The sequence below is a fragment of the Moschus berezovskii genome, chromosome 20, assembly GCF_049115385.1.
Source record: "Moschus berezovskii isolate FMDL1 chromosome 20, NW_MosBer_1.0, whole genome shotgun sequence".
NCBI lineage: Eukaryota > Metazoa > Chordata > Mammalia > Artiodactyla > Moschidae > Moschus > Moschus berezovskii.
In genome coordinates, this window is record NC_142479.1 from 47443479 (window position 1) to 47466403 (window position 22925).

Genomic DNA, 22925 nt, shown 5'->3' on the forward strand with positions numbered 1-22925 from the left:
CCACCCCCTAATCAGCCTGTCAGCACTGAGGAGCTGGCAGGAGCTCCCATCAGCACTATGCTGGTGGCTGGATTTGGAGGGAGTCCAAGCCACCTGGCTCCCCTTGGCTTGGGGTGCGGGTGCTGTGGGAGTGCAGGGTCTCACTGACCCCCACCCTCCTTTCTGTGTCCCCCTCCTCACAACACAGCATCCTCAGGGTTAGAGCCCAAGCAAGTGAGTTCAGAGGGTAGGCTTGGGACCAGTCTTGTAGGCAGGATCAGGCTGGTTGAATGGTAAACAGTGTGGACGGACAGTGGGCCGGAGGGTTGCTTGGTTGTGTGTTCTGTGGCTGTGCAGGGCCGTGACTGTGTGGAGGGCATGTGTCTGAGTGTGTAAGCAGTCGTGAGGAGTTCGTGCACTGTGACCAGTGAAGCGGATGCAGCCGATGGTGCGGGGGGGAGAGCTGTGCCACTGTGTGTGCGCAGCACCTGAGGCTTTGGGCCCCACTGCCCCTTGGGTCGTGCTCAGACCCTCAGTAACTTTTGGGTCCCAGTGCCTTCTGCTGTCCCCCGTCCTGCACTCTATCCCAGCACCTCCCCAGCTCATGGGTTTTCTGACCCCGTCACCCCTCCATCCCCCCTCCCCAGCTGCAGGGAGGCTGGGCTCCTGGGTCTCAGGAAAGCATGCTCCTGGAAGCTTCTGCTGCCTTGGGCTTTCGTGGGTGTTGATGCATGGCTTCCCTGAGGTGACCTCTGGAGGTGCCAGTGCTTTTCTTACCCCATTTACAGAGGAAGGCACGAGGCTCAAAGGGGTTCGGGGACTTTCTGGGGCCCTGAGGTGCCTCTCTGAGCCTCTGTCTAGAAGTCTGGCTGTGGCTGACAGAGTAGCCTTCAGAAGCCCGGCTTCAGGGCCCCAAATGGTCTGTCCCCATATCCCTGGCTACTTGTAGGGCCGGCCTGTTCACCTCGCCCCCATGCTGCCCTTGCTCATGGGCACACAGTCTCTGCAACTCCCTGCCTTTGTGCCAGGCCTGGTGCCTTCTCTTCTTTGCTTATGGGGCCATCGCTGTCTGCTGGTTGTTAACCTGGTGCCAGGGCCTTTAATGCCCCCCTGGGGGCCTGAGACCCCTGAACCGGTGACCTGTCAATAGGAGGTAGAGGCCTGAGTGGCAGGAGGCTGGTGGACCCTGGACAGTTAGGACCCCCTGCCCTTCCTTCCACAGCTGATGGCTGAGTGCCCACTACCAGGTGCTGGGCTTGTCCCTACAATCAGAGCAGGCCACAGAGACCCAAATGCAGCCTCCAGGTGCGTCCTGCTCCATCTTCCAGCCTCCATGTCTGCACTGAGGGTCTACATTGGGGCTAGAATGTGGTTTCCCTAAGCTCGGGGCTGGGAGTGCCACCAGGGCTCAAGGGGTCTGTTGCCATTGCTGGTCACAGCCCACATGGTCTTCAGCGTTCAGAGGCCACCTCCCCATGCCTCAGTTTCTTCTGATGTCAAAGCAAGACTCTGGGAGACTTAAGGGAGAGCAGCGAGATAAAATCCTGGTGGGCGTGCACACTCATTTCTGGTTCTACACACAGACATCATCCTTCACCCCTGCCCGGCATTGTGCTGGGTGACTCCAGCGATGAATCAGATCAAGAAGCTCGGGATACCTAGTATGGCCAGGGTTTGTGTGACACAAAGAAACCCAGGGGCCATGGATGGTTGGGAGTGGCCCCAGACTCAGGCCAAGGGATGAGGCAGAAGTTGGCCAGTGGCTGGCACCCTGCCAGTGGGAGCTGCTGGGGTTCAGCATTGCCAGAGGCGAACCATCGGAAAATGTGCATTCATCTTCTTTCCAGAAACCCTTTCTAGGCGCTGCTGGGGCCACAGAAAAGGGCTGCCTGGACATGCTTGAGGACTTCTGGGTCCTGGCAGGCCTGGAAACAGACCACGAGCGCACAGCATGGCCAGTGCTGGAGTGAGTGGGTCCCTCCTGCTGTCCCCCTGGTGCCTGGCACAGAAATGCTGCTGCTGCTCATGGTGGTGATCGTGGTCACTCTTCTCTAGGCTCTTTATGAACTTATCAGTCCTCAAAGCAGTCACATCTGAATGCCCGTACATTACAGATGGGGACCCGAGGCCCTGTGAGGCCAGTGACTTGCCCAGGGCCTGGCCTTGTCTGAGCTGCAACCCTAGGATTGCACGTAGTCAGCACACAGGCAGGGTTGTGGACTGACTGGGGGAGGGTAGGGAGGGGCTGTGCCCTGTGGCCGGGGCACTTCGGGCCTTCATTGGGCCCCAGAGGGGACGCCCAAGTGGAGGTGTCCCTCAGAGGTGTCTGCTGCCCTGGCCTTGGGGTCGAGTGGAATGAGGAGCTGTTTGGCTCTCAGGCACTTGCTGAAGCTGGAGTGGAGTCCAGCACACACCTGGACAGGCCTGCGGGAAGGCAGGGAGACCATGGCTCAGAGGGGCTGCCAGGTGCCTAGACATGCAACTAAGGAGTCAGAGATGGAATTTGAGCACAGAACTGGCACACTGCAAAGCCCATGCAGCTCTGTGGGTCACAGGTGGGCTGCTTCCCACTTTGCAAACGTCAGCACAAAAGCCTACCCTGTGGCCACAGGCTGAGTGGTGACTGTGTAAAGGCCCAGTGCTAGGCCCCATGTCTCAAGGGCCCAGCCCTTCTAGGGGGCCTGTCTGCACCTGTCTTACAGATGAGGACACCAAGGCCTGAGAGGGGCCCGCACTGCCCTTCGGTAGCCAGAGTTCTAGCTGGCTCAGTTCCCAGGGTCTCAGGAGAAGCCAGGGATTATGGGATGCCTGGGGGATGGGCAAGGGATTCCCGGAATCCCCCATCCAGTGCTGCTGTGGCCTAGTGAGGGGCCCCTTGTCTGTGAGGGTGATGGTCAGAGGTTAGCAGTAGGATGCAAGTCTCTTCACACTTGTCCCTGTGCTGACAGCTGGGCCCTTGGCAGCACCAGAGCCCGGCAAGCTGGCCTCCACAGCTGTCTGGAAGGTGGGCTGGGTATTGAGGCAGGGCCACCTTGCAAAGTGAAGGGGACCCTCATGGCTTCTGCTTCAGGTAGCAGTGGGGACTGGCTATGCTGAGCCATTCTCTCCCCCAGGGGCTGCTCCCTGCACTCACTGGAGGGTCATCAGGGCATGGATTGGGGCACATTACCAGGCAGGGTCATATGTCTGGCTTCCCTTCCTGGCTGCATGACCGTGGGCAAGTCCCTTCACCTCTCTGAGCTTTAGTTTCCTCTTCTGTAAAACAGGAATTGTAATGAGTCCCCTGCCTCTGGGACTCAACTGGGGAGGTGTGTGCCGGGCAGCAAAGGCCCAGTCTTTGGGGGCGGCCTGGCAGGGGGTTCGTCCCCAGCTCTGCGTCTTCTAGGCTGTGTGGCCTTGGAGAAGTCACTTTAGCTCTCAGTTTCCTTATCTGTCCTCTGGGGACAGCAGCAGACCCTCCCTCAAAGGGCCTTCTCGGGACGCAGTGAGCAGGCAGGGCAAAGCCCCTGTAGCTGTGAGCGGAGTCTGGCCCAGGCTCCTGAGCAGAGTGTGCACCTCCACTCTGCCTGACGCTGCCGGGTGGCTGCCTGCGGGGAGCGGCGCCCGGCTGGTTCCGTCTGATGAGATATAAATAGCGGGCAATGTTTGCGAGCGAGGATCCGCCTCCCTCCCCAGCCGCCAGGGCAGCGAGGCTGACGAGCTGGTCGTGGGGACGGGAAGGGGACGGGAGTTCGTGAATAAATCATCACACGACCCGGGTTAGTGCCCCGGTCTCAAGGCGGCGGTGCAGTTAGCGCCGCCAACAGGCGGGAGAGGGTGACGCGCGCGGCTCGGCCCAGCGGCCCTGATGTGCCTGGCGTCTGGAGCGCCCTCTTCTGGGGCCCGGTGAACCTGCAGGGCGGCCCCACCCAGTCCCGTCCCTGCCTGCTGCCTTCCCAGGTGGACTCCCGGGTCTCCGAAGGGACCCCGCACCACGGACTGCCTGCCCACTGGGTCGAGCACTCGTGTCCTGGCTCTGGAAACCCTCACTGACTCAAGGACAGACAGGCCAGGCTGCGAATGGAGCCTGGGCCAAGCCTGGCCCTCTCAGCCCTCCTGATCCTCTTTGTGTTCAGTGGTTTGATTTTTTTTTTTTCTTTTAAACCAAGGCCGCCCCGGCTTAGCCAGCTCCTGCCCCATTACCAGGGTGACCAGGCCAGCCATGTCCTTCACCCCACAGCTGCAGCCAGGTTCAGGTGAGGGACTAAAGTGCATGCACATGCATGTAGCCTGAACATGTGTGCATGGCTGTGTCACACCTCCTACACACGTGTGTACACACAGCTCACACATACAGATACACGCGCGCAAGAACAGACACATGGAGACTCACCCCATGGTGTCCAGCCCTGGTGTGATGGAGGCACAGATGTGCCCTCGTGAGGACACAGCCCAGGCCCCTTTGCTGATGTTCCCAGAGGAGCAGGGGTGTGTAGACGCACACCGGTCAGTGTGTAAGCTTTGTTTCTCATGCCCTGGTCTCTGAATGATCGCCACCTCTGGCCACGCATCTGTGCGATGAACCACAGCACCCTATCTCCCGGCCACTGCAGCCTCCAGCTCCCACAGCACCTGCGTCCAGCTGCTGTCCTTCTCTGGTCACCTCCCAAGTAAACTGTCTGCTCCCAAACCCTCCACTCTAGATCTGTTTCTGGGGAAACAAACTGGGGCCACATGCGTGCACACTCTGACGCTCCTGGCATCACACGCACCCACACCCTAGGCCGTCTGTCCACACAGGATATGGGCACATGTGTGTGCATACCTTTGTGTGCTGGACTGGGGTCTGGGCACTGTGCGTAGACTAACAGGCAGGCAGTAGAACTGGGTCCCTTTCAAGGATCTGGAAGTGAGACAGGGATTAGTCATATAAACAGGTAGCTCAGATGTAGAGGAGGGCAGGCTGGAGCTGGCAAGGCCGGGACCATGTGCAGAAGGACTCCCCAGCCCCGGCCGCTGGCAGTGCTGACGGTGTAGATGAAGGCGGGAGCAGCCTCCCAGTCCCTTGGCTTCTGGTCATGTGCCCCAGCCCCTGGGTACGCACGACCTCTCCAGGATGCCCGGCTTGAGGATGGCACTGACTAGCCTGTAGCTTTGGGGCACTGTATTCTATCTCTGACCCTGTTGCTTCCTCTTGGGGCAGAGTCTCAGGATTGTTGAAAGGTGCACACAGTTGGTGCTAAATAAAAGTTCCAGGTAGGAGAAAGCTTTTCCTGGGGCTCTCAGTGGCCACCCTTCCTGCTCTTGGGGAAACCGCCCCCACAGTCTACCTCCTGGGCACAGGCTCAGAGAGGGCCAGTGGCTCAAGGCCACACAGCACACCAGGGCCTAATACAGTCCAGACCCCACCCCCCTGTCCCCTAGTCTTGGGCTCTCTGCAGCCCCTGGCCTCCCACAGTACTGGTTTGCCATGAAGGAGAGGCAGCTGGGGAAAGCTTCCTGTAGGAGGCAGTCCTGAGCCCCTTGGAGAGAACTGTGGTTTTTCCTGGAGATATTGGGGCCAGACATGTGGTCCGTGCCTGAGTCTTGGTTTCCATGGTCCTGAACCTGGACCCCAGTGGCTCCTGCCCAGCTCCAGGTGGGCCGGCTGTGCGGCCCTGAGCCCGGTGCTCGCCCTCTCTGAGCCCCGTCTGTTGTGAGTATCTGAAGGAGCCACAGTGTGAATGGAAGTAGCACGTGCCACGATGTCCACGCGGGTGCGCAGTTCCAGTGGTTAGGGTTGGAAAAGCTTCTGTGGCGGAGGCCAGTGGGAGGCCGTGTGGGTCAGAGGCTCAGACGCCCTCTAGCTTGCTGGCTTCCCACCCTGAGCCTCAGTCTCCTCGAGCAAGGCAGGGTGTGGGAGCGTTTCGTCCAAAAGCCATTTCTGGGGCGTGGATTGTTCTTACTGCTGGCAGATGAGAAAGAGGAGGCTCGGGTGCCCCGGCACACGCAGCTCTAACCCCGCTGCCTCCCTCCAGTTCCTTGAGCACATGGAGCAACATCCCAGCCTCAAGGTCTTTTTGCTCATATTTCCAAGAACACTGCTGTCTCCTCCTGCAGACCTCAAGTCACATGTCACCCCTTCAGAGAGGTCTTCCTGTGCCCACTCCGCTTCAGGTATGACTCGGTTCTTTCCTCCCCAGCATGGTTTTTGTCTGCCTTGCCCCCTTGGCCCTGAGCACCGTGTCTGCATACAGTGGAGGCCCAGGTGGTGTCTGCCGAGTGAGTGAATGCCCCATCCGTCGAGCAGGCAGAGGCCCAAGGCCTCGGCTGTGCTCCTGGAGCCCAGCTCTCCAGAGGATCCTGGATGGAATGATGGGTCGTCCAGAAGCCCACCCTGTTTTCCTGGATTCCTGATCTCAGAGCACAGCTTCCAGCCCATCCCAGGGTGAACCCTGGACCTCAGAGGTCTGTCAGGCCTTCCTAGTGAATCTTCTGTTCCCAAAATAAAGCCAGATTTACAAGATGAGGAGGAGGAGAAGAGGGAAGCTGAGAAAACAACTGTCCCTCTGCTCCCCTAGCAAGTGTCCAGGTCCATGGGGCACTGAGGCCAGGAGCCAGGCCGTGTCCTGCCTGACCTTTGCCTGGAAGGCCTCACACTGAGCCCAGCCTGCCGTGAAGCAAGGTGGCCCTCGGTCAGGAGGGTTCCTTAGGGAGGAGGTGGCTGGACACAGAGGGACAGAGGCCAGGTCGTGGGTGCAGGGCTTGGATCTGCTGCTCAGGGCCTGGTGATGGTGGACACAATGCTTCTCTCTGCAACTTACTTCCTCCTTGCTCAAAGACACATGGGCCATCTCACCTGGACTGTTCTTGGGTGCAGTGCCAGGCACTCAGCAGAAGCTAGGCATTTGATTCCAGGGTTCTAAGAAACATGCTGCTGGGACCTGGCAGGGAGCAGCAGGGGACCCAGGGAAATCTTGAAAGGCTTCCTAGAGGAGGCATCCTTGGAACTTGAAAGATGAAACTCAGAGCAGGGCTTTCCGAGGTGAGGGCCCAGCCCAGGCTGAGGCTCTGGGTGTGGACATTTCTGAGATGTCCCCAACTGAGGATGGGAGGTTCACATTCCCACTGTGTCTTTTTCTCTTGTTGATTTATAAGAACCTTCTATATACTAAGTATATCAGCCCTTTCTATAGCAACCGTATCATTTACCTTTCATTTTGCTTATAATGCATTTTCATGAGCAACATCATGCATATTTTTATGGTGGCCAATTTTCCAACCTTTTGTTTCGTGGTCTTTCATGTCCCAGGGTGTTCTTGTCCCTTTGTCTCAGGTCTCTACTCTCCTGTAGACACTTAGAAAATGTTTGAGACTTAAGTTGAAGGTTGATAAATTATAGCTGTAAGGAAAACAGACACCACAGTGCCTTTGCTCACTACATGGTCCCTCCCGTCCTATCTGCTCTCCCCTTCCTGCTTGGAGTGAAGTCTAGTCCAGGCCCTCCATGGAGGGACCTGTGACCCTCCTGCTTCAGGGCGAGTCAGAGGCTCAGAGAGGTGGTGGTGGGAAGGTGTGGGGGGACCAGGATATTTCCAGCTCCATGTACTAACCATCATGACCACGTGAAATAGATAACATTATTCATCCCATCTCACTGGTGAGAAAACTGGGCTCATAGACTTATATGACTTGCTCAAGGTCATCCAGGAAGGGACAGAGACAGTATGGCTTTGAAAACAAGCCATACTGCCTCTGGTTTTATACTTTCAAACTCTTCTCTGGCGCCCCATTGCCCTTGGGGTCAAGTCCAAACTCATTAAAATGACGTGCAGGGCCTCTCAGCACCTCGGTGTAAAGTGCACAGGCCCTCAGCATGTCGTCTCCCTGCTTTTAGGGTCTCTTTCCACGCCCTGCTCATCCCCAAATCCTTAGGATCCTGAATGCAGGTGCTGGAAGGGCCAGCCCTCTCGCGTGTAGTAGGAACAGAGTTCAGAGTTGGGCGAGCTTTGCCCAAGGCCCAGTGTGTGAGGAGCGGAGCCAGTGTGCACCCAGCTCTCTGGACCCCAAGTGCTCCTGGCAGTGCTGTGGTCAGTCTCAGCTGGGCCCTCTCCAGGGAGTCCCCTGCCCCCGGACTGGGTCACACTCCTCCCCTGGCCTCCAAAGGCTCTGACCGTGCCTCTGACCCTGCCTATTGTGGCTGCTACCTAGCTCGCTGTCTTCCTGCCTGATGAGGTGCCCCTTGTAGACAGACGCTGCTGGTCCATCACAGAGCCCCTGGTGCCCAGCTGAGTGCGGCAGTGAGCGAGCCCTCAGGAAAGTTTGCCTCCCAGAGGGAGGTCCAGAGAGGGACGGGGCCTGCCCTAGGTCACATAGTGAGTTTGAGCAGAGCTGAGGGCCCCATCAGTAACCCAACCCCAAGACCCCCCAGACCCCACTTGGTCCCAGGACCCAAGGAGGCCCAGGGATGGGGCAGTGTCTATAATGGCCACTCTAGCAAAGGGCACCAGGAATCTCTGTCCTCTGCTGCTCCCAGGGGCCTGGGGCCAAGGACACCCTGTCTCCCTCCTGCTCCTACTCACCATGAAAGGATGTTCTCAAGATAAAAATACCCTCGGAAGTATTTCCTGGTGCCTGGCATGACCTGTCTTCCACACTGGGGGCCAGAACTTCCTGCCCTGGCTTCACCTTGGGGCTCAGAGAGTGGACATTTATCCCTCCCGGCTGCTTGGCTCAGCCTAGCCTTGTGGTCAGTGCATCCAGCCCCTGTCTCCAGGCCATGGAATCTGAGGGACCTGAGGGGTGTGGCCCCTGTGGTTCCTGTAGCTGGCACTTACTGGGCACCCTTGCCAGAGATGACACCCCGGGCACAGAGCTGGGGGGTGGGGGCAGGGCGGCCAGACCCAACCCCTGCAGGGCTCAGGGCTCTCCTGCTTCAGTGCCTATTGGGTGCGTCCTGAGAGCAACACACCGGGCCACACAGGAGGGTGTTGTTCTCTTAGAACACTGGGATGGCCAGCATTTACTGTGCGTCTGCTGCGCTGGACACCCTCTTTGTACCCTCCCCATTTTGCAGATGAGAAGCCTGAGGCCCAGGGAAGTTCCCACTGGGAGCTAGGGGGTGATCAGGCCTCAAATGCAGGGCTGAGGCTTGCTGGCCCCTGAGTCCCACCTCCAGGGGAGACTGTCATTGGTGAGGATGGTGACTGTGGTGGTGGAGCCGCGTGGTGCCCAGCTTGTGCCCAGTGCACTTCCCCCACGGCACTGGGCGAGGCTGATCAGGACGGGGAAGGGACCTGTCCCTGACTGACAGGACGGTCCTGGGGAAAAAGCAGAGGGCTCCCCTCCCTTCCTGGGAAGCTGAGGGACAGTCTCGCTGTCATGTCAGGTCATCCCTGTCAGCTGAAGACCCTACCCCTGCTCTGACCTTCCCTGTTCTGGACTGTGGACCCCCCCCTCGGGAATATGTTTAGTGAGCCTCCGAGGGTTGGGGGTCACATCTGTCTCTTGGGCTGTGGCCACTGCAGGGGAAGACGGAGTGCTGGGAGGGTGTCAGATCCTGGGCTCTTGTCCCTGAGCTGCCACACACTGTGTCTTTGTGACATGGGGCAGTCCCTGCTCTGCTCAAAGGCTCCATCTCCTCCTTGTGGAATGGAGCTGGTTTTGCTTCCCTCACAGGAGAGAGCCTGTTTTAGGAAGCAGGGAAGCAGAGGCTCAGAGAGCTGGGGAAGGCAGGCCGAATGACGCCAGGAAATGGAAGGCAGGCGCTCCTCCGTCTGCCCTCCCCATGGCCAGAAGTCATCTCCCCTGGTCAGAGTTCCAGCTCTCAGTGACCTCACCCTTTGCAGCCTCAGTTTTCCCATCTATCCCTCAGGGTGGGCTGTGAAGGTTGGAGTATCACTGAGGCCAGGAACCCAGCACCCAGGGCCAGACACAGTGCGTGTCCACTCCAGAGAAGGACAAGAGGTCAGAGGCCCTGGAACTGGTCCTCGCTGTCAAAAGTCCAGCTGCCTGATGGGAGTCTGGGGTTGAGCCTCCATCGGTTTTAGAGGGGCCAATGGCAAGGTCCATGGCTACTGCTTTGGGAACCATGAGGAATGGGGAAGCAGGGGGCTGAGGGCTGGGTGTCTTGAGGTGAGCCTGGAGTGAAGGGAGACCAGTCAGGCCACCTCCTAAGAGCATGAGCAGGTGCCCGAGCCAGGAAGTGACTCAGCCAAGGTCATACAGCTGGTGGCATATGAAGAGAGGCAGAGCTGTAACTGGAACTGGGTTTGTATGCTTCTGAACCCACCACTCGGAGAAGGCAGTGGCACCCCACTCCAGTACTCTTGCCTGGAGAATCCCAGGGAAGGGGGAGCCTGGTGGGCTGCCATCTATGGGGTCGTACAGAGTCGGACATGACTGAAGCGACTTAGCAGCAGCAGCAAACCCACCACTGGCGCTGCCTCAGAAGGCTTGTGATGTGGGGCTGACTCACCACTAGTTCCCTTAATCCCAGCTGGAAGATCCAGCGTGACTGTGGACGCCCGCCAATGGTGGCTGCGAGAGGGTGGCCTGCATGGGCAGCGTGGTCAGAGGACATCTCAGGTAGACTCGCCTCCAAAGACACCCCGATGCCCCCTTCCCCCTGCCCGCTGCCCTGAGCTCATGGCATGCTGCAGAGGAAGGCGGGGACTGTCTGCTCACAGCGGGGCCTGTGGTTGGTGTGCTGAAGGCTCTGCAGGTAGCCGGGTGCACAAGCCACACCCTGAGGTCCTCAGTGACCTGAGGAGAACCGCCGCGGTGCCCCTGTCTCTGCAGCAGGAGCAGCAGTGGCTCCAACTTCATACGGTTCCAACGGCGCGAGGCTTGCCTGAGTTGGTGTCTGTGAAGCACCTACCAAGCGTCTGGCACGCAGTAGGCATTCAGTAACTGTCAGCGGTCACTTTCTCTGGGGGCCCACATCGAACTGCCTTTCTCTGGTTCTGAAGGGTTGTTATGAACAGACTCACAGGGTCCTCCACCTTCCACGGGGTCCTGGGAAAGCAAGCAGAGATGGGGGCTTGTGTGGGAGTTTATGACTGTTGAGTCCCGCCCACCAAGGAGAATGGTAACTGTGCTCTGTCAACTTCAGGGTCTTCCAGCCGCTGAGGCCCCTCCAGCTGGTGGGGAAATGGCAGCCACTGCGAGTGCAGCCTTGAAGACGGTCACCTGCTTGGTGAGCACGGTTACCTAGAAGATAGGCTTCCAGAGGTAAGACTGGGCCACGGTGTGCCCCTGTCCACCCAGCCACCCTTCCACCCAGGTGCTCACCTCTTCACCCAGCTGCCCATCCAGCCATTCACCCACCTGTGTGACCTCTCAGCCAGCCTCTATCCATCTGCCATCCATCTAACGCTTCACCTGCCTACCCAACCCATCCAGCCATCCTTCCACCCATTCACCTCCTCCACCAGCTAGCCAGCCACCCATTCATCCATCCATCCCCCCACCCACCCATCCGTAGATTCATCTGTCCTTCCACTCCTTCATCCGTCCACTCAAACATCCATCCACCCACTCTGTCCATCCGTCCGTCCATCCGCTCAGTCCATCCGTCCATCCACCAATCCACTCAAACATCCATTCGCCCAACTCATCCAGACGTTTCTCACCCACCCAACCGGTCCACCCCTCCAGTCATCCTCCATCCGTCCATCTAGTGTCAGCCCCGTTTATGCATCTACACGCTTGACCACCCATCGGTACATGTAACGGTCTCCTCAATCATTGATCCACCCGTGCCTCTGTTCAGCAGCTTATTCCCTTGTCTTTGTCTGAGCAGCAAACGTTTACTGGGTGCCCGTTCTGTCCCAGGTCTTCCTCAATCCCTCTGGACCTCTGAGACTGGCCAGAGATGGGGCCAAGGCAAAACCAACTCTCACACAAGGTGGAAAAGCACCTTCTGGTTCAAACAGAAGAAGCCCAGGGCTGGAGAATCTAAAAGGGCCTCAGGGAAGTGGTGGGCTTCCACTGGTTCCTAACCGATGGATTTCCAGCATTCCCATTAGCTGTGATTTGGAGACTGGACCACGTGGGGGCAAGGTTCACCATAGGAACATCCATAAGGAGCCTGTCGCAGTGTCCAGATAGGAATGCCTGGACAGAAGTGGTCTGTGGGCAAGGAGTGAGGGGATGACTTTGGTCATTCAGGAGATGAAATGCACAGGACCTGGGGACGGGGTGGATCTGGGGGCTGAAGAGGAGGGAGGTGGCCAGGCCTGTTGCTGGGGTGACTGGGGAAACGGTTGGGCTGCCCAGTGACCTCTGAAGGTGCGGGGGGTGTGAGGAAAGAAGGGGGGAAGTAGGGGGAAGGTGTAAGCTTTGGAGAAGAGGAGGAGCCTGTTCGGTCTGCGGTGCTGGGAGGATGTGGGGGTGGTGGGCTCAGGATTGGGAGTCCCTGCTGCGGAGCAGCCCAGAGGCCTGAGGAGGGCCCAGGCCTGAGGGGCCCTGCGAGCTTTAGTAGAGCAGCACCCCAAGTGTGCTCTTTGCAGTGGGGAGCTGCTCCCTGGCCTGCCACTGCACAGGTGGAAAGACTGGTGTTGGTGGTTAGAAACTGGGCAGGTGGGCCTGGAAGTGCAGAGGGCCCAGGGACAGCTGAGCATTGGCCAGGCCCATCACCAGCACACAGCTCTCCTCAGGTGTCACATGGGCCTTGCAGGGGCCCCACCCTGAAGGCCTGCACAGTGTTGACTCCAAATGTTTGCAGCCTGGGGGTGACATCTGGGGAAGGGGAAGGACTGTGTCTGGGAAGGGTGGGCAGGAGATGGCCATCATCACCCCAGACTGTGAGGGCAGAGGTGTTGGGCTCTCCCCAGCCAGCCTTAGCTTACTGAACCCTGAGGTGCCAGCCTGCCCTCCCCACGCCAGGGATGCCCCTCTCCCGCCTTTACACCCTGAGCTGCCCTGTCTCCCTGTGGTGCAACCTCCAAGCCTGGCCCAGACCGCTTGCTCCCTATGTGACTGAGTGAGGGCACCCTTCTCAGAGCCTCCAACTCCCCACATGTGGATGAAGGGTTGCATTTTTCAAGCCCTTGTGCTGAGTCTGATAGATAGTGTCTGGATTAGAAAAGAGGGCGCAGCCACCACAGGCTGTAGTGAGAAAGTGCTCCGTGATGGATTAATGATGTCTGCCTTGGGCATGGACTGAGGAGGAGGTGTTCATAGGCTACATGCTCGCTTTCCCTGAGACAAGTGCTTTATAAGGATTCTTCCAGTTGACCATGGACTTATAAGGACTTGACCATGAGGTAGTGAGTGCCCCTTCCCTGGGTTCCAAGCAGGGCCTGAATGGCCATAGATCAGGAGTGCTGGTGAGGGTCTTGCCTCTGTTTTTGTGTGCTGAGAGAGGGGCTGTTTGTGTCTTCTGAGAGAGGGGCTGTTTGTGTCTTATCACCATGTGGCATTGCAGGGACCCTGAGGACTGAGGCTAGGAATAGAGTGTCATGTCCGCAATCTGGCCTTGGGGCCTGGAGGAGATAAGGAGACGGGGAGTTGAGTTCTCAACCCCCAACACTAGGTGGTCACTTCTGAAAGGCTGTGTGACCCTGCGTAAATGACTCAAGCTTTCTGAGCTTCAGTTTCCTCACCCAGAAAGTCATAAGAAGGGATCACATGAGCTGTTTGAGCTCTTAGTGCCTGGCAGGTAGTAAGTGCCTGACAAATATTGATCACTCTGTCACACCTATGCAGGGGTCCTGCCACCTGGGAAGCCTCTGGCGGGGGGGACATTGAGCGCCTCCTCAGTGGCCCCTCTATCGACCCAACTAGTCAGTTCTTTCTTGGCTTTGCCGTGGTTGCTTCTCGGATGCTGCAGAAACCTGAGGCCCAGAGCCTCAGGGGACCTGGCAGAGGGTGGCCCACTCCATCCGGAGGCACCTCCTGATGACTCGGCCCCACCGGTAGTCATGTGTGAGCTGCCTGCCTAAAAGCTCCCAGCCCAGTCCCTGCTGGGGCACTGAGTCTGCTGTGTGCCAGAGCCTCTGTGCATGGGTGCTGTGGCCGGCGGGCATGCTGGCTCTGGAGACGCTGGGATCAGGACAGGTTTGCCTCCCCTTGGGGGTCTCTGGGTCCAACCCACTGTGGGTGCCTCACACCCCACCTCCAATGCTGTAGTCTCCTGTCCCGGCTCAGGTGGGAGATCCCAGTGCCTCCCCTTCCCCTCCTAGCAACATCTGGGACCCCTGCCAGCCAACCTGGGCTTCCAACTGCTGTGATATTAACTATTGTCTTTATTATGTATCTCATCCTGGCCCACGAGGTGTTTTGTGACCGGAACAATTCTCAGCCTCAGTTTTCCCATTTAGAAAATGGAGAGCTAGCCTCCTTGCTTGCTAAGGCCTCTTCCAGCAAAGCAAATCTAGCTTCCTGTCTGTCTAATCTAACCGTATGCACCCGTTGACCAGGAGCCAGATAGGCCTGTACATCCCTGGTTGAGGATATTGTCCCACTTTTCTTTTTTTTTTTTGGCCATGCCCTGCAACTTTCGGGATGTTAGTTCCCAGACCAGAAGTGGGATCCAACTCAGGTCCCCTGCAGTGGAAGTGCAGAATCCTAACCACTAGACCAGGGATGTCCCCCACGTTTCTTAAACCAAGTCCTTAAAGACCACAGAGCCCTGCAACCTTGCCTTCTGTGTATGGAGGGTCCCTGGGTGTTTGGCACGTTTGTGGTGCCAGGGCTCCTACTGTGGGTCCTTTTCTCAGCCTTTCTTTGTGGTGGTGTGTTCACCAAGTGCCTGCGAGGACTCCCCACCGCCCTGGCATCTCATGCACACACACCCATGCACATGTGTGCCCACAGAGCTGTCTGCTGTGTCTCTGCTCCTTGGCTTCCAGGGGTCTTTGCCTGGGTGACTTTGCTCCAAGTACCAGTTTCCAGCTCTGAATAGTGGGGGAGTGGCTGTGAATGAGGCCTGTGGATTTTCTCTATGGTTTTAGAAGAAACATCAATAGAATAGGTCTGGGTGGGGCATAGGCACCCAGCCCAGGCAGAGATGCCAGTGATCACTGTGACACCCGCCACCTGCCTGGGAGCTGGCCAAGTCACAGCCTCCATGTGAGGCTGCCCAGCTGCTGGGAATAGTCGTGCCAGTCTGGGCTCTCTTGGCCTTTGATTCTTTTGATTCTGTCCCCGTTACAGGCCTCAAGCTGCTCAGAGCCTTAACCAGAGCAGCCGTGACCTGCTGGACATCCCGCACGTCCTCCCGGCCACACAGACCTGCCTCTTGCAATCTGGTGGCATGCTGCCGGCTTCTGCGTGCCCCATCTTGGTCACCTCCGCTTGGAAGGCCCAGGAATCTTGGGCTGGACTGTCTTCCAGGCACACTCCCTGGGGTACCCCCACCGCCGGCTCCTTGCCTCCTGGCCCAGGCAGAAGCAGCACCCACCATTATAGCCTCAGGCCTCAGCTTCTCAGACCCACGGTGAGGTAGTCAGCTGGAGCAGCTGTAGGGGATAATGGCAGCATGAGGAGGGCTGCCGCAGAGCCTGGGGTCCCCGCAGTGGGGGACCTTGTGTCAGACAGAAGTAGTTCTGAGTTCAGCTCTCCTGCTTAGTGGTTATGTGATTTTGGGAAAGTCACTTGACCTCTCTGAAACTCCATCCAGAGAGTAGAAATAGCCACAGTAGTTACCTCCTTGGGCTGCTGAGGAGTGACCCAGGAATGTTTGCTGATGGGTCTGGCCTGCTCTCCCTGTGGACGGATGAGCTGGGAGCATTGTGTACTTGCCAGACCTGGGGGTCCAGTGACACCGGCAACCGGACGGAGCCTGGGAGGGGTCTACAGCCTGGCTGGTTGAATGGGATCCACCTTCACCTTCTCCCAGGTGTTTGGAGCAGAGGTCAGAGGTGGTGCCCTCTCTGCAGCTCTGGCTGTACCCCATCCCACAGACCAGGGATGATCCCAACTTTGCCACCTCCTGGCTGTCACCTCCATTCCCTTTCTCCTGGTCCGGCTGCCCGGGGGCCTTCTCTGGGGCCTCAGCATCTCAGTGCATTCAAGCGCTCCCAGGCTCATCTGACTCTGACCTCGTGGTGCAACTGGTTTGGGGTTCGGGGCGGGGCATGGGGTCCATCAGTGCCCTGCCACACTGTTCCCGCTTGGTGCCTGACATGGACAGCCACATGGCCTTAGTGCCTTCCCATGGGGCCAAGTGGAGTTGGGATCTCCCATCTACAGATGCTGCCCCAGAGCCAGCAGGGCCATGGGGAGGGGTGGCTACCTGTGAGTCTGGGGCCTGGATGCTTGCCCCTAGCAGTGAGAACAGGGTTTGTCTGGCTGTGGGAACAGTGCCGTGGGGTGTAGCCTGGGCCACCCAGTGTGCGAGTATGTTTGCCAACCAGGTGCTGTGCTGAGTGGGCTGAGGACCAGGACTCTTCTGAGTGCTTCCCACATGCTCTTATTTAGAGCTGAGGAAGGCAGGGGTGGTGGAGGTCCCCAGGCTGAGGTCAGGGGTGGTGGAGGTCCCCTGGAGGCTGACTCATGGGCCCCCTTCTAGCCACCTTTGGTGATGAGGACACCACAGGCCTAGCTTATGGGCAGTGAGAATAGGCACCTGGGGGAGAGTGTGAGTGTCAGGAGGGTGGTGGGTCCAGCTTTGGGTGTCCATCAGGCCCAGGTCCAGGCGCCAAGAGTGAAACTGCCATGAACAAACAGTAACACCTGTACTCAGGGAGCTGGTAGTCTTGTGGTGGGACGGCTTGTGCAGTCCCAAGCAAGCTGTTGTTGTGGTCACTAGTGTTATGAGGTCAGGGGGGGATGTGTGGGATTCTAGTGGGGTTCTGGGGGGTGTACAGTTTTCTCAGGTGCAGGGAGGCCCTGGGAGATGCCCCCGAGGCATCAAAGCCAGGGCTGAGAGGAGGGTGTCCAGGTGGGCCCGGGGGTGAGCAAGGGCAAGGCTGGAGATGAGTTGGACTGACTCCTGGTGGCTGCTGGGGACACTGGCACTAGGGTGGGAGCAGGAAGACCAGCATGGTGGGTTTCATGCTGGTCTTGTGGGTGATTTCAAGGACTCAGGCCAGGAGGGTAGAAGAAGGAGCTGGACCCTGAATCCTGAATATATTGGAAAGCAGAGCCCTTGGTGGGAAAAAGGGGGACTGAGGAAGAACCCAGGGTTCTTGTCTGGAGCATCTGGGAGGATGGAGGCAGGCAAGGAGCTGGCTAAGATGGGAGGGAGGACCAGAAGCTGGTTGTGGGTGAGTCTGGGTCTCTGAAACCATGGCTGGGCCGGGGGCGTGGAGGTGGGAGGGTGGCTACCACGCCAGCACCACCATCAGCCCTGCCATCCTCTCTGTTGCAGGAGCTGCCCAACCCTGAGCCAGTCTGGGGTCCAGCGGGGTCCTGCTGCCCCCACCTCCTGGATGACGACGTCTGGCCGCACAAACCCCTACAGCATCGTGTCTTCAGAGGAGGACGGGCTGCACCTGGTCACCATGTCAGGCGCCAACGGCTTCGGCAATGGCAAGGTGCACACGCGGCGCAGGTGCCGGAATCGCTTCGTCAAGAAGAACGGCCAGTGCAACATCGAGTTTGCCAACATGGATGAGAAGTCGCAGCGCTACCTGGCGGACATGTTCACCACGTGCGTGGACATCCGCTGGCGCTACATGCTACTCATCTTCTCGCTGGCCTTCCTCGCCTCCTGGTTGCTGTTCGGGGTCATCTTCTGGGTCATTGCTGTGGCCCACGGGGACCTGGAGCCCGCCGAGGCCCATGGCCGCACGCCATGCGTGCTGCAGGTGCATGGCTTCATGGCGGCCTTTCTCTTCTCCATTGAGACGCAGACCACCATTGGCTACGGGCTGCGCTGCGTGACCGAGGAGTGCCCCGTGGCGGTGTTCATGGTGGTGGCACAGTCCATCGTGGGCTGCATCATCGACTCCTTCATGATTGGCGCCATCATGGCCAAGATGGCGCGGCCCAAGAAGCGCGCACAGACGCTGCTATTCAGCCACAATGCGGTGGTGGCGCTGCGTGATGGCAAGCTCTGCCTCATGTGGCGCGTGGGCAACCTACGCAAGAGCCACATCGTGGAGGCCCACGTGCGGGCCCAGCTCATCAAGCCCCGGGTCACGGAGGAGGGCGAGTACATCCCGCTGGACCAGATCGACATTGATGTCGGCTTTGACAAGGGCCTGGACCGCATCTTCCTGGTGTCTCCCATCACCATCCTGCACGAGATCGACGAGGCCAGCCCTCTGTTTGGCATCAGCCGGCAGGACCTGGAAACGGATGACTTCGAGATCGTAGTCATCCTGGAGGGCATGGTGGAGGCCACAGCCATGACCACGCAGGCCCGCAGCTCCTACCTGGCCAACGAGATCCTGTGGGGCCACCGCTTTGAGCCTGTCCTCTTTGAGGAGAAGAACCAGTACAAGATCGACTACTCGCATTTCCATAAGACGTACGAGGTGCCATCCACGCCCCGCTGCAGTGCCAAGGACCTGGTGGAGAACAAGTTCCTGCTGCCAAGCACCAACTCCTTCTGCTATGAGAATGAGCTGGCCTTCCTGAGCCGTGACGAGGAGGACGAGGTGGACAGAGAACAAGACAGCCTTGGCCCCCAGGCCAGGCGCGACTTTGACAGGCCGCAGGCCGGCACAGCCCTTGAGCAGCGGCCTTACAGACGGGAGTCTGAGATCTGAGCTGCCGTCGGTCGGCCGAGGTGCAGCATCTGCCCCGCCAAGGAGAGGCCTGAGCCCCTCGAGGGCTCTGGGCCTGAGCAGGATGAGCTTGGGCCCTGGTTGCAGACTCAGTAGCGTTTTAGATGTTTTATGTTTCTTTACAACGCCTGGGGATGTTGGCGGGAGAGTGGGTGGCTTATGCTGCCTCCGGGGCTGGGGCAGGCCCAGGGGTGGGGAGGTGGCCTCCAGGCACTGGGGTGCAGGAGCCAGGGCCTTCTGCCTGAGGAGGGAGCGCAGTCCTATCCAGAGACGGCTGACCAACCACCCGACCTCTGTGGGCAAAGGCCAGCAGGCAGTAGGGTGCCTCACTGGTTTTTACCTTGGGGAGAAACACCAGTTTTGGCTTTCTCAATCTTAGTTTGAGTAAGACTGTTTACAAAAAAAAAAAATTAACATGTGATTGATTTTTATAATTTGTTGGGGGGAGAAAGGACAGTTAGAATTCTGTTAGTCTGCTAGGATGCAAGCAGCTGAGTGCAGTTTCCAGCAATTTCCTGATGCTGGGCAGGCCTCTCTTCCATGAAGATGGCGCATATGCCTGATGGTGCAGCCTGCAGGGTAGGCGTGGGGCTCACCCCCATTCTTTATGCTCACAAAGTGAATTGGATTTCATTTGTGATGTCAGTACCGAGACCATAATGATCCTAATGGAAGCTTTCCAGTGTTACTGGGGTGGGGGTAAGGGCCAGGAAGAGTCTGGGAAGAGCTTTCAAGTTTGACTCTGTGCCTCCTGCGAGGCGTGTCTCAGGGCCGGGATGGGACCTGCCCCCCACTGCCCCCCACCATGGCCTGCTGGGTTCTCCTGTTTGCTTCTCTCTCCTTTTCTGCCCAGAAGCCTCTACCCCTTCCCCAGAACTGTGGGGGTGGATGGCTCCATGGGAAGGAGGGCTGGGTTCCCCAACTCCAAGGAAGTGTTTCAGCCCCATCCCCACGGGGCCCCAGCATGAGTCGTGCCTTAGAGACCCTGGGAGTCTGGCTCCAGTTGTCACTGTTTTTATTGGACTCACACGTCCTCTCCGTAGCCCCCGACTCCACCATACCCCTCTGTCTGCAGAGGTTGGGCTGACCTGGCACCCCACCCTCCCAAGGCAAGCAGTGTAGGTGTGCCTGGGCCGGGCCCAGCCGGGCTGTGCCCTGATGCTGAACACACAGGAGTGTCCTAGGAAAGGTGAGCTTGTCAGCACACACCTCTTGGTCGGGTAGAGGCTTGGATTCCTTGTTTGTCACTGGCGTTTGGCTCTGCCAGCCCAAGAGCTGCCCAGCACAGGCTTGTTCTTGATGAAGAAAGCAGCTGGCAAGGGCCAGGCCTCAGGATGGAGCCTGGGCCTCTCCCGGGACTGCTGAGAGCATTGTGCTCACATATGACTGGGCTGTTCAGTCATTAGAGAGCTGGCATCTCCCCAGCCCACCTGCCCAGGTGCTGTGGGACAACTCAAGACCAGGAGGTGCTAGGACTCCGGCCCCTCCCCTCCTCCAACCCCAAGGCAGCTGGAGGCTTGCCCCAAGGTCAGGGGCCATGCGGGTCCTGGCACCGACTGTCCATTCCCAGCCAGACAGCCCTGCCCTGGCCTCAGACCGCACCCTAACTTTCAGTCAGGAACAGTCAAAAGGGTCAGTCCAAGGCAGGTGGAGGCTGCTCGTCCACTCAAGATCTACCGGATGGGCCTCTCTCCTTCCCAGCCCTGAGCCCTGGGCTTCTTCAGCCTTAGTCCTGGGGGGTGTGGACTCCCCATGGGAGCCATGAGGGTAGCAGATGGCCCTGGTCACTTGGGGCTGGCACACCGGTCTGCCGGGCCAGCCCTCCATTCACCCCACCCAGGCCCTAGCTGTCTCGAGTGGCCTGGGGCACCTCCTCTCAGGCCTGTCCACCTCCCAGGCTCACACTGGATGGCTCAGGCCACAGACTCTGCAGGAGGGCCACTCCGAGCTGCCTGTTATCTCTCACCAAAGGCAGATGCTGTGTTTTCAAACTCCACTATCTGCTTTTTGCCTCCTCTCTGTTTATTTATTTATTTATTGCTTGTGCTAAAGACCAAAATAGTCTCCCTCTTTAGTGCCCTTGAAGCAGGAGGGCAGATGGAGGAGCTGTGTGTGCAAAGGCAGTATCAGGTGGTCCCTGGGGCGTGTGTGCCTGTGTGTGGGGTTTGGAGTGTGTGAACTCACTGGGTGTTCAGTATGCCATGTGCTATGTGTGTGCGGAGCATGTGTGTTGTGTGGGAGTCTATGGGCACACAGGTGTATGTCACATGTGGCCTGTGTGCTGTACAGGTGGGAGTACAAACTTGCTCTGCCCCCGCCCCCTGGCGGTGGTATTTCCAGGAAGCTTCCTGGCAGCCTGGGCCTGGTGGTGCGGGGGCTGGAGCTGCCCAAGGTGCCCTGTGCCCTGAGAAAGCAAGCTGCTTACGTGGGGAGGGGTCTGGAGCCAAGTGTGTGAGATCCAAGGCGTGAATTCCCATGTTGAGTCATCTCATCCATGTGCCAGTGAAGTGTGTCCAGTGACGGCTTTTCCTTTAAGTGCTCGAGTCTGTGCATGGGGGTGTCCTGCAGATGTGTGCCCACGACCATCTCCACATGTGTGTGAATCCTGGCAGGTGGTGTCTGTGCATGATACCACGTGTGTATCTACCCATGGGTCTGTTTGTGTGTTTGTTGGTTAATACGTTCCCAGGCTGTGGGGCTGGGCACACAGCACTGAGGACGGACCCCAGCTGTGGTCCCACCAGCCCTCTGCCCTGCTTCTGTCCACATGGGCACGTAAGGAGCACGGGTGACAGGGTGAGGCTTCTGTGCACGTTGGCACAAGGTGACAGCCACACGAGTATGTGAGTGTGTCACCTCCAAAGGTGAGCATCTGCACACGACTGCATGTTAGGAAGCCTGTGTGCATCTGTCCACAAACACACATACATGCATTTGCTGGGCTTCGGCAGCAGAGCTGCGCGTGCCTGCCGAGTGTGGTGTAGGTGTGTCTGTGGGCCGCTCACGTCCGGTCAGGCTCAGGTGTGTTTCTCAGAACACGGTGCCCCTGCCTGACACACCTGCCGGTGCTGTGCCACCCAGTCCCTGCCTCCAGAGGGTCCCAGTGGGGGCAGGAGACCTGGTGGGAAGGAGGCCCCTGCAAAGGTCAAATCGACATCAAATATATTTTAAATGGTAAAACGAGGAGAATTTTCATGTTATTTTCAACACACAGCAGTGTCTGGAGATGCAGGCTACGAGAGTAGACCACACTACACTCATTTCAGCCTCCTGGAGCGGCGCCGTGTGCAGACGTGTGTTTACAGGCCCTTCCTGGTGTGGTGCGCCCTGCCCCTCATGTTGCCCCCACCCCCACCAAACACCCCGTGACCTGCGGGGGGCTCCCCAGAGGCCAATGAGGGAGGACAGAGAGGACCGAAGCGGCCTCCTTGCAGACCCCTGCAGGCTCCTCGGGCTGTGACGTGGCCCAAGTGTGCCAGACAGCCACCACAGCCGGGCCCTGGGCCCCTGCGGGGTCCTCCCCAGGCCTGTGCCTCCCTTTCCCTTTCTCCTGCAAGGGTTTGGTGAGGACAGGGCTGATGTGTGCTGAGTCCCCAGAATGAGGCAGGCCTGGCTCCCACCGGTGTGGGGAAGCTGAGAGGGGTTGAAGTGGGGGTAGTGGGGCCGCAGAGGGCAGGCTCATGCAGCTGCAGCGTGGACGCGTTGGTCTGTTCTGGGCTACGAATATCGTCGCCTCGAGGGTCTCTGTTGGAAGAAGCCCCCAAGGAAAGAATCCTTCCTTTTGCCCAAATTTTCCCTGAGTGGAGACCCCTTTGTGTCAGTGAAGATCCATGCGATAATTCCGGGCCACTGGAGAGGAAGCCGGGTGGGGCAAAGGGGCTGTGGTACCTGTGAAGGCTTCTTGGCCCGTGTTCCCATGGGTTGGACCCAGAGGTGATTGGCTTGGTGAGGGGGGCGGGGGCTCTCCTCCTCTGGCCCTGGAGCTTTCCCTTGGGTCCCAATGCCAGAATCTAAGCCAGTCATGGCCTTCCCTGCCAACCGCCCCCCACTCCCACCCCCGAGAGCTCTAACCAAAGCACTGCCAGGCCGGGCCTCCGGACAGGAGGACCTGGCTCCAGTTGGAGCTCAGGAGTCCCTCAGGGCAGTCCTGACTCAGTCCCACCCCAGGCCACACACTTGCTCACCATTCAAGAGTGGCTTCCTTTCCCCCTCTGGCCTCAGTCTCCCCATCGGTGGAGAAGGGCGTTGCCAACAGCTGCCAGCTTGCAGATTTGTTGGAGAGTGAAAGAGAGAGCCCGTTAATTCAGC

The 22925-nt window shown here is 58.6% G+C and overlaps 1 protein-coding gene across 3 annotated transcripts in view; it reads left to right on the forward strand.

The window, feature by feature from the left end:
- Positions 1–22700, forward strand: part of KCNJ12 (potassium inwardly rectifying channel subfamily J member 12) — a 39176-nt gene extending 16476 nt beyond the window's left edge. The window contains exons 2-4 of one of the 3 annotated variants that reach the window (XM_055407518.2): positions 4128–4214; positions 11051–11169; positions 17255–22700. In XM_055407518.2, coding sequence (XP_055263493.1) covers positions 17316–18599 — 1284 coding nt within the window. In that variant the 5' untranslated portion in view covers positions 4128–4214; positions 11051–11169; positions 17255–17315 and the 3' untranslated portion in view covers positions 18600–22700. Of the gene's footprint in view, positions 1–4127; positions 4215–5852; positions 6115–11050; positions 11170–17254 lie in introns of those variants that run through there. The other 2 variants (XM_055407519.2, XM_055407516.2) reach the window with 2 other exon arrangements.
- The last annotated feature ends 225 nt before the right edge of the window (positions 22701–22925 follow it).